Source organism: Diplotaxodon limnothrissa, linkage group LG13 (assembly GCF_057381915.1).
Source record: "Diplotaxodon limnothrissa isolate DT_005_m linkage group LG13, D_limnothrissa_male_GT1.1, whole genome shotgun sequence".
In the NCBI taxonomy this organism is placed as follows: domain Eukaryota; kingdom Metazoa; phylum Chordata; class Actinopteri; order Cichliformes; family Cichlidae; genus Diplotaxodon; species Diplotaxodon limnothrissa.
The window spans coordinates 14993785-15004440 of NC_140608.1; the positions used below are offsets into that span (position 1 = coordinate 14993785).

Below are 10656 nucleotides of genomic sequence, written 5' to 3' on the forward strand. Positions count from 1 at the left end.
TTTTACATTAGACTTTTCTGCATTCTTGCAGTTTGGATTTCAGCAAATCCCAGGAGAATTTTAAACCTGCATTTTGTGTGTGCTCCACTGCGTGAATGTAAAAAAGTTTCACCCGTGCAGATAGAAACTAAACATTGAACAAATTCAAAACCTTGTACATGTACTATAAGTTTCTAGAAATTTATTCACATTCAATCATGCACAGCAGCAGTTTTTACCTTTAGTCAGTATTGCCAGTAAAATAAATATCTTGTATCTACAGCTGGAAATATTTTTTAACATTCAAAAATATACTTCAAATTAAATTGTCTGTAGCTTACCACATCGTGCTGTTTCATACATTCTAGTCAACAGCATTACATAAATGTAAAGGACCTGTGAGGAATAACAAAGCTTTCACATAGTGTGACTCTGATAGAGCACTTTTTAAAGTGTGTGATATCTGGTGAGTTTCTAGAGCGTCTGAGGCTTCACTTTCATTGCTCCATACTGAGTCCAGCTCCAATCCTGATCCTGCACAGAGAAGCAACATATTCGCTCAGTACTTTTGTGCCAGTCTCCAATAATTAGCTGTTAATTAGTGCTCTAATAAAAAACAACTTGGTAATTTGCTGATATACATGAGCAGAACATAAAAACACATCTCTGCCATACCATAATACTGTGCTCCATCTCTTGGGTGGCGTCTTGCAGCAAAGACGTTAGCTGACTCAGATAACGTTGATTTTCATCAAGTAAATGATGAACTGTTTCACTGAAAGAAAAAACAGACTATAAGGAGGGTTGGGAGTCTTTTTTTTCCCCCTACAAACTGAGATTTTAAAGACCAAAGAGTGACCTCTAGTGGTGGTTTTGTGCAAAGATTCATCTTCTAAACTACACATAAAATCCTTACATTTGGGAGATAATCTCAAAACAGTGTGACAGATTATTGTAGCTGTTAACTTCAGTAGTATTTTTCAGATATTAAACTGATCTCACCTGTCAGTGGAAGGCTGTGTAAGTGAAGGAGATGGAGAACTGCTCTGGGCCTGAAAACACAATCACACCCTGTATTAGCAACAGTCTCATTTGACTATATTCAAACCTTTATGTTCCCTAAACACTGCTCATCCCCAAGAATATTTTCTGCTGTGCCAACTATTAAATGCTTACACAGGCAATCTTGAGAAGGTACCAGAACTCTCTCTGTCTCGACACTTGCATCTGCATCACTACTGTTTCTGCAGTTGTTATGTTTTTTAACGCCTTCTCCAGTTTAGGGAACAAATCCATGATGCGCTGCTTACACACCAGAATTGTGCTACAGAGAAAGAGAAAGATGGAAAAAAAATCACACGTGGCCCACAGGGAACTGTAAAATTGTGCCTTAGGTGGGCTAAACTAGACATGTTTGTGTGTGTCTGTTAAAATTAAACTTGCCTCAGGTGGGTGTACATGTCTTTCAGCACTCTGTCCTGGTTCTGAACTGTCTGAAGAATGGTCTTTACCATGTCTGAACTGTCACTGTAGCCATGTGGAGGGTCAGAGGCTGCAGAAGACACACTTACACAATCATGTACATAAAATATTTGGATATACTACACAACTACCATAACTTCTGTTTTTTAATCTAAAAAAATTTGAAAAATCTTTTGGGACCAAAATGATACATTTGATCAACAAGACCTTTTGCACAGTTTGTAACTTGTTTATTAGAAGCTTTATCAGAATTACCTGCACTCTAATTGGCAAAAAGCATCTCTGCTATTTTATTTTTGGAATGACTTGTACTTACTTTTGCATTTAGCCTTAAGTTGCTTGTAGAGTTCAATAGCCTTTTGCTCACTAAACAAGTAGACAGAATAAACACATGCATACGGCAGTTATTTTTAAAGGATATGCTTACATTTCTCTCCAAATAATCATGTATGATAAAATCCCTCCGAAAAGTATTCTGATGTTTACGTGAAGCTAATGTGGACAATTAAGACCATTTTCCATTTTTATTTTTAGTCTAATAGGGATTTCTAAAGAGTAGTATAAGCAATAAAGTAAATTATACAGTACATAAGCCTCCCTTAAAATATAATCCAGTTCTTACACTGGACTTTTACTATGGTGTTACAAGAGAGGGCTATAGTATAAGTTTGTATCACAGATATACTCACAGCTGCTCCATCACATCCCCTTGTCTCCTAGCAAAAGGACTCCTTTGGAGCTCCACAATCTCCGAATGTAGAGCCACTATCTCTTCATCCAGATACCCCACATCTGCAACCTGCAGAAAAAAAACCAAACCAAAACACTCTTAGCTGTCTTTAAACTTTAAAGAAAGTTTGTGAAGAATTACTGAATTTAAAACCGCCTCACCTTTGTAAATTCATCAGCTTTCTCTTCATTTTCATGCCATTTCTTCAGCATTTTTTCCGAAGCTTCAGATAACAACAACAGCACAACAATAAGATATAGTCAAGTTAAGACTTCAGTAATGAGTTAACAGTGTTGTAACAGGACAGTAGCATCCACTCACAGATCCCAGCCTTGCTCTGCTTGGTGTACTGCTCAAGGTCATGCTGGATGCTCGTCTTAAAGAAAGACAGTTTGGCTTGGAGCTGCTGCGACTGGGAGAACAGCATGTTCTTGTAGCGCGTTAAGTTGGTGTTGAAGCGTAGCAAACTCAGCCTACGTAGACACATACATGTTAAAACGTTTGAGTACCTGAATGCACACTGCTCCAAAAGACAATTAAGGGATCACTCCTTCATCACAGTATTACACAAAGTCAGTTAAACTTAAGGAATGAAACATAAAGCATTGCAAATCTATTTCACCTGCTTTGGTGCAAATAAAAGTGGTGCCCTGTTCTCTTGAGATGAGATCAGGTTCTTCTAAGGCCCTCTCCAGCGCTCATTGTTCTCAATATCTCGTGGTATCTCTTGGTTTGCTGACGCTAATATCAATGACAAGTGCACTTGCAAAATGCAAAGCTCAGTCAGGAGGGATAAGGAGAAAGCAATGGTCTTTGGCCACCACCTGCTAAACTTTTTGGGATTATCTTTTTCTGTCTTTTTAGCGCTCCTGTTGTCACTTTTATTTGCACCAAAGCAGGTGAAACAGGTTCACAGATTCACAGTTTGTCCAGTGTGCTTCCCAACTGGACAAACTGATGTAACCCACTTTGTGTTTTACTGATTTGACTTATTTACTGATTATCAAATGTTCAGGTAATTTCTTGAAGTAGTGCATTTTTTATGCGTGGTGTTTTATGTACTCACATAGCAGCCCTCTGCCCTTGGTATAGGCGATTGTAATCCTCTTTCAGTCCACAGATGTAGCTGACCGCTTCACCCCACACCTTTCTAAGAGCAGACAGTGGCAGCTGTGTCTTAGTCTCCCTCACTGAGACCATAGAGAGTACACAAAGTTAGTTAATACCACATTGATTTAGACACCACATTGAAACAATTTTGCTTCATGCTTCTAAAAAGCATTCACAAAGACCCAAATCTCATTATAATTATGCACACTGCCACCTAGGTTTGTTCACTTCCTGTAATTAACCTTTATGTAAACATTATGTAAGATCTCCATCAGTTAAGAACCTCATAAAGATATACTAATTTAACTAGATGTTTAAGACAGCTGAGGGATATTCATGGATCTGAGACTTTTAAAAGTTAAATAAATGGCTTCATGTAACCACTCACAATTTTCTTAGTCACTATCTTCCAAGGCTAAAAGACAATCTCCAAAGATCTGCTGAGTAATGTTTACGAGCTCAATATACAGTTTTATAGCTCACCAATAAAGTTGACACTGTCTGGCAAAGGTCTGGCAGTCAGCGGTCCAGAGTACTTGGTTAGGCTCTTATCAAACAGGTAGACTATAAAGGTGTCCCAGCCACGCTGAAAGCAGAGAATGAATATTGTTCTGGGTATAATCATGTGTTTAAGCAATGTTTAATGTTTAACTAATAATCATCGGTAATAACAAACACTCTCCTGCTGGATTATTCCAGAGACTGGAAACAAGTCATTCCTATATATTCAGCATTGTCAGTAATAACTGACTAATCTGACTTGCTTAATTTTTACTTCGCCCTTTACTGGATTCAGCTGGAAACAGTCGATTCCAGTTAAATTTACCACACTGTTAAAACATGACAACAACAAAGCAGTTTAACTCTGGAAAAACCCCAATATTTCAAAACAACCAAAATGTTTAAGATGAAAAAAAAGTAGGTCACAGGTCTGCACCTGTTTCACATTTCATATTTGTTTTTATGTGTCACATACCAGTCCATCTGGCAGACAGTGCGCGAGCGGTCTTCGAGGGTCAAGGGAGATTCCCGTCTCCAACAGCAGCTCCTGACTCAGCGGGGGGATGTGACTCTGAGTCTGCGTCTGCAGGCTAAGCTGCAGGGAGTGTAAACTATCCTCAGCACCCAAAACCACTGAATGCAGCTGGGCTGAGGTCATATCCAACACATGAATGATCTGAAGAAATAAATATGCAGAATGACAGGCTTCTTTTGCTTGCTATCCTTTCTCAGTCCGGTCACATGTATAAAACCACAAAAGCATTCCATATAACCTGGTTTAAGTGAGTCTAGCAAGGTTCAAAATATTAACCTTCATGTTGAGAATATTCTGCAGAGCTGTGTAGAAGTACGGCTTGTTTGCGCCAGGATCCAGGCCGCCACCACGCATCGCAGGGTCCCACAATAACAACATTTGGAGAAGGGACTCGACTGGTTCCAGCAGCGGCCTTGAAACAAACTCAGAGAGGTCAGATGCTACTTATAATGAAAGAAGCTCAACTGTTGGGTACAAAAAGTGTCTTTTTAAGTCTACCTGCTGAGATTGTTGGGATATGGAAGATGTGTAGAAAATCTGACTTCTCCATTCATATCTTCTACTGCCATGATGTCTTTGGGACCTTTGTTCTTGACTTTGCTTGTCCTACCAAAGCAGGAAAACACGTTAAAAACAAAGCCCATGCTCTCTCTTTACATTACTTCTACTTTTATTAACAGGTCTTCACATTACACAGGTGTTTTTTCTATCTATGAAGAGGATAAATAACAGTAATTAAGGTAAAAATCCAGATAGGGAGCCCTAAATTTGTCATAAAGCCCCAGTAGAAACACAATAAAGGCAGATAATTCATCCATGAGGATGATACAAATGATATGAATCATATGTTCTGGCATTTTTGACCCAATTTTAAGGGACATTTTAGTGATACATGGTAGACAGCAGTATACACCACCATAACAAAAACACAAAATGAGTGAATATTTTCTGAATGAATGGTGCACCACTCCTCCAGTGGAGTCACAGAGACTTGAGTAAACATTGCACATTTTAGCTGCTGTGTCAGCAAGTGATGGAACGACACCTTACTAAGAGGCTTTATTTGTATTTACGTAGCACATCAGCTGCGTAGAGGTGTCAAAATCAGAACGTTTACCAGTGATGTTTCGATTTCTAGCCCCATATTTTTATTCCTAGATTCTACTGGGGTAGTTTTGCATGATTCAGTTCAAAATATTCATTATATCGTATTGGGTCACATCTCTTAATCTTTTCAGATTCTTTCAGTCTCATTGCCATCGGTGTAAAGAAAATTGAGTATCTAGCCTTGCAATCTGCCTTTACGAACATTTGTGAAAGACTGGATTTCTCTAATCAGCTTGCTGAATTTTGAATGTGGCTCTGTTAAAGCTGTTGTCATCCACCATTACAACAAGTGAGTTTGTGAATTTTCTTTCAAGATTAGCGGAAGTGTTTGGGAACAGCACCAACTCAGCCACACAGTGGCAAACCATGTAAAGTTATAGAGTGGTCACCAAGTGCTGGGGCGGATAATTGCCAGCACTCTGCTGAATCATTAAAGTTGTAAACCTGCAGTTAATGATAAAATCAACACAAAAACTGTGCCCCAGGAGCTTCGTGGCACAGGTTTCTATGGTGGAGCAGCTCTTGTAGGTTTTAGGAGTAGGTGGCCCGGTCCATATAGTGTATCTCTTACACTGGTGCAGCCCTTCAGTTCATCCGCTATCCAAAACAAATTGTTTTAACTTGTCTCCCTTTAGGCCAATTTTCTTCTGATTGCAAAAAAAATATGTGAACATTGGGTGGGTGGGAATTCAGTGTTCACAGCCAGAGTTATGTGCCCAGGATGAACATATTATGGATATTCCCTCTTTCTGACATCATACAGAGGCAAGAGTACCTTGAGGTTTTGACTCAGATGTTACCTTGTACATCATTTGGTCTCTTTATTTGAAACGCTGACCACGTTCACTCTGAAAATCTACCATTGTAACAGTATTTATATGACAAAAATAAGGAGAGGAATAATAAACTCTCACATTATAGAGGCGTTAATGGCCTTACTAATTTGGAAGTTCACTAACGCCCAGATTCCCGAGTATTCATGCATCGTTGCTATGTTGACTCACCATTGTACAGGCTGCATGTGGTGAAGAAAGGGGCGAAAGCCACAAGTGCATTCAAAGATTACTGTTCCAAAGCTCCAGTAGTCCACCGTTACAGTGTAAGGCTTGTTCTCAAACAGCTCTGGGGCCTGGCATACAGACAGACAAGTTAATAATAACAGGGTCTGATTTTTAACATACCGTATATTAAAAACACATTGACAGCAAGGAATATATTTGTGAAACAACACTTACCAGATATTGGAGAGTTCCAACAAAGGATGTACAAAGACTGCCCTGATCTAAGTCTTTTGCATAACCAAGATCAATGATTTTATGCACGTGCTGGAGGAAACATATTTCCATAATGAAAGCAAGGAATACAAAGTCATATTATGTGTATTCAAAACTTGTGCGTGCATGTACAAAAGAAAAGCTAGTTTACCTTCCCATCAATCTCTTGCAAAACTATGTTCTCTGGCTTTAGGTCTCTGTGAATGACCTTATTTTCATGGAGATATTGAATACCAGAACCTGTAAAATTGTACAGATTATGCATCAATATGTATGACTTTTTTAAATAATGTAAAACTGATTAAAAATATTACCAATGTCACTGAGCAGTGCAAGGACTTCACTCTCCTTTAGGCCACAACAATTTTCTGGTTTATTCAGCACCTGAAAAAAGAATTATATTGGTTACTTGGATACTTTAAAAGATAAAAAAGTGTTTAGGGTTTTTATTAAATATCCATGTGCTACCTTGCGTAGGTCTCCTTTTGAGCAATACTCCATGGCTAGCAGTGGTAGATCATTTATCGCAATGGAGCTCAACTCTGCTGGAACATCTCTGGCCTGAACAACGTTCACGTGATTCAGCCTGCACATAAAGAGCACCAAACTCGCTGTCACAGTAGAAAACAACACAATGTACAGTGAAATAAGTTCAAATAACACCCTGTCTGTTCAAACAGACAATTACTGCTCACTTCTTCATGATCTGAATCTCTCTCGTCCAGCGGTCTTTGTTCTTAGAGTTCAGCTCCAGTCTGCAAAGTTTCACAGCAATCTTCTCTCCTGACTCCTGTTGCGAACACATACAGGGAGTTAAAACAAATCAAAGGCACACCCGGTTCATGTTTTCAGAGATGTACAGATGGATGACAGAACTTACAAGGTGCTGGTATAGGTAGACGTGCCCAAAGCCTCCCGTCCCAAGTCTTTCCTTCCTCTCCCAAGAGCCACAAGGCTGGCTCTGTTTGAGTGCAGCCCGCTCCATACTGTCAGATCTGCTGCAATCACCAGGCACCAGAGGTAGTTTGTAAGGGCCTTCAGCTATCAGGAAAAAAAAGTTTTTAGGTTATTATTTACATCTTATCTGTTAACAGGTAATGTTAGCAGTATGGTGCTCTGTACAGTATGCGTTTATGCAATAGTGCATTCTTATTCTATTCATTCGTATGTGAATAACAGAGGTGAGTAAATCCATTTAACATGGTTATCATATACCAATTTATATAATCTTCTACACTTGAAGCTAATTGCTTCTTATGTAGTTGTTGGTTTATTTTTTATGTTTTATTCCTGCTGTAATTACAGTAACTAAGGCTTTATAATACTGTAGCTAACTATCTGTTTTGGTCATTTGTTGTTGTTGGACGGTTGTAACGATTTAGTGCCAGTCTGATAACTCAGAGATAACTTGACTAGTTGTACATTCTTTTAAATTAAAAGCATAACCTGCTTCACAAATGTAATCAACTTACCTGTGCAGAAGCTCAGAGTCGGCAGAGGAGAGTTAGCTTACTTTGTATGTGTCAGAGCATTGTTGCTTCAGTTAGCTTTAAGTGTTGTTTACGGGTCGTTTTCCTATGTAGTGTTTAAAATACACCGACTCAGCCCGCGAAAATTCACTTTTACCCTACTGGACCATCAAACAGGGCTTCAATGATGAAGTTTGCGTGGTAGTTCTTTCTGTAGTTTTGGCCGGCAGGCAACAACGACTGAAAAACAGCTCGACTTCGATGTAAAGTGAAAGTACACTCTCTCTGACAGGCAGGCGTAGTTTCTGCGCATGCGTAGCAGGCAGGCCCAGAACACATGGGGGTTTAGGTCTGTCCACTTGATGGGGGATTTCCAAGCAACTCAGTGAATAATGGGTCACGTTTTTCTTTTAATTTCACAAAATTATATATCAATATATATATATGATGATCTGGGTTGTTTGCTTAACGACAAAAGCTGTACCAATTTCTTACCAAGAATAAATGTTTTTCTTTTAAAAAATAGTAATGTCTTCATTTCCTCACTAGGTGGTGCAATGTCTACAGCTACAGTCAACCGGTACACTGCACAAGCTGAAAGACAATAGGAATTTATATACAGCACTGTGCAGAAGTCTCGGCCACCCCTCAGAGTTTTTGAGGGTCTTTTAAAGTTTTTATCTGGAGATTACTGACTACTTTTGACTCATTTTCAGTCTACTTCCTGTGCCTGACCGTTTTCAGTGGAATCTTTTACAGGTCACTTAACACTGACTTATGAATCATTCAAGCATAAAAACACTAACTGAAGTGATGAATCAGTGTTGTGGCTAAATGTAAAAGGCAACTTTACCACAACCTACCAAGCAATTTTAGATTCTCTCTTCGGGCTCTTTGTTACTAACGGCCTGTCACATAAACACATATTTAGCTCCCATTTATTTAGGTGATTATACAAAAAATACCAAAGATAACCCAGTTTGATGGGCATAAAATCACGGATTCCCAAAGAGTTATTAGTCTAAAACTCTATTGGTGATAAGAGGACAAAATAAGAAATAGCATAAATACCTAGAGCAGATGATGTAATAAATTAATTAAAAATTGTATTGTCTGGGATAAATTACAATTTCATCATTTCTTGTAACATGAGCTCAAAGAAGAAGTACAATAAATGAGGCAATGTGATTGCACCATTCAAAATGTGATTACAAGCTGATGTAATGACAAAGCAGTGTTGATACTCCTTCCTGCAGCTGTCTTTTCTGTTGTTGCATTTGCTGTCGGGTTTTAAAAACCAGACAGATTTCATTAATCAAAGTATGTGATTGCGTGCAGGTCTCTTTCAAAACTGCTTACTTTTGAAATTCTCAAAACCTTTCTTATAATAATTTCCCTGAAAAGCAGAAGTGAGTAATTCGTGATTGAATACAGAGAACCTGAGAACACAGGTGACACAAATTTCTCATTAATCCACTATTCATGTTTTATTTTAAGTCAAGTCAAATATATTTACATAGAAGAGAGAAAGAGAACAGCTGTTGATCAAAGTGTTACACATCTAAATGAATCAAATAACTTAAAATGATGTGAAAAAATGACAGAATTTAAGGAAGGAAACATAAAGTGAAAGTACCTCAGTAAACAGAAGACATCTAAATAAAAATTATTATATTAGTCAAGTCTGGATAACAGGAAGGCATGGATAGCTCTCTCAAAGACTCTGAAACAGAGGAATGGCTTCACTTCTGCAAGTAGCTATGGATGGAAGAAGCATTACTCTGTTAATGTGTGAAACATTAGATTAAATTTGCTCAAAGTGTGCTAAATTGTAAAAGAACTGAGGTCAGGACCACCCAATGCAATTACTTCTGTGTTTTGGTAATCTCAGTTGAAAAAATTTAAAGGAATCCATGACTTACCATCTTCCAGACAGACCTGTAAGGCCTTCAAAGAAATCATGGATTATGCTTCAGTAGCAGGTAAATCTGTGAGTCATCTGCATACCAAAGAAAGGAGATCGAGAGGGGATTTTTTTAAACTAAGCCCTAGACTTGCAATAAATTAAAGGATGGTGTAAGAGGTGTGATAAAGCTATTCCTCTTTAAAAGAATCTATATTGAAATGCAAAAAAAAAGAGAAAAATAAAAATAATAATTAACTTCTAAAATTAAAAAGTACAAAACTCAGATATGAATTCTGATTATTTAAAGATGATTCAGTCAGAAGTGCATGCATTTCTGCAAAGTTACTCTATTCAAATATGGTACAAGATGGAAAAAATATGAATCTACTTTTGTTCTGTGAAGGTGTGTGTCATTATCACCTCTTCCACTTTATTCACACAGATGTTTATCATGGTTCCCATTGGTCTAAAAGTGTATAAGCTAGAAAACCAACAGGATATGACATGAAAGCTAAAGAAGAATACGTCATGTTGGCGTGTCATATAAAGACTAGTGTGTGGGA

At 38.1% G+C, this 10656-nt stretch overlaps 1 protein-coding gene across 1 annotated transcript; it reads right to left on the minus strand.

Annotated features, from left to right (window-relative positions):
* Positions 1 to 209: 209 nt before the first annotated feature.
* Positions 210 to 8469, minus strand: LOC146620050 (inhibitor of nuclear factor kappa-B kinase subunit alpha-like). The gene is made up of 22 exons (XM_085369332.1): positions 8191 to 8469; positions 7599 to 7759; positions 7414 to 7508; positions 7187 to 7304; positions 7033 to 7102; positions 6870 to 6958; positions 6680 to 6769; positions 6449 to 6573; positions 4836 to 4943; positions 4614 to 4749; positions 4278 to 4478; positions 3785 to 3887; positions 3258 to 3381; positions 2513 to 2664; positions 2353 to 2414; positions 2151 to 2260; positions 1778 to 1827; positions 1423 to 1531; positions 1156 to 1303; positions 982 to 1031; positions 655 to 754; positions 210 to 513 (listed from the first exon to the last, which is right to left on the minus strand). The coding sequence occupies exons 2-22, from the start codon at positions 7701 to 7703 to the stop codon at positions 454 to 456; spliced, it is 2205 nt and encodes a 734-aa protein (XP_085225458.1). The 5' UTR covers positions 7704 to 7759; positions 8191 to 8469; the 3' UTR covers positions 210 to 453.
* Between the last annotated feature and the right edge of the window lie 2187 nt (positions 8470 to 10656).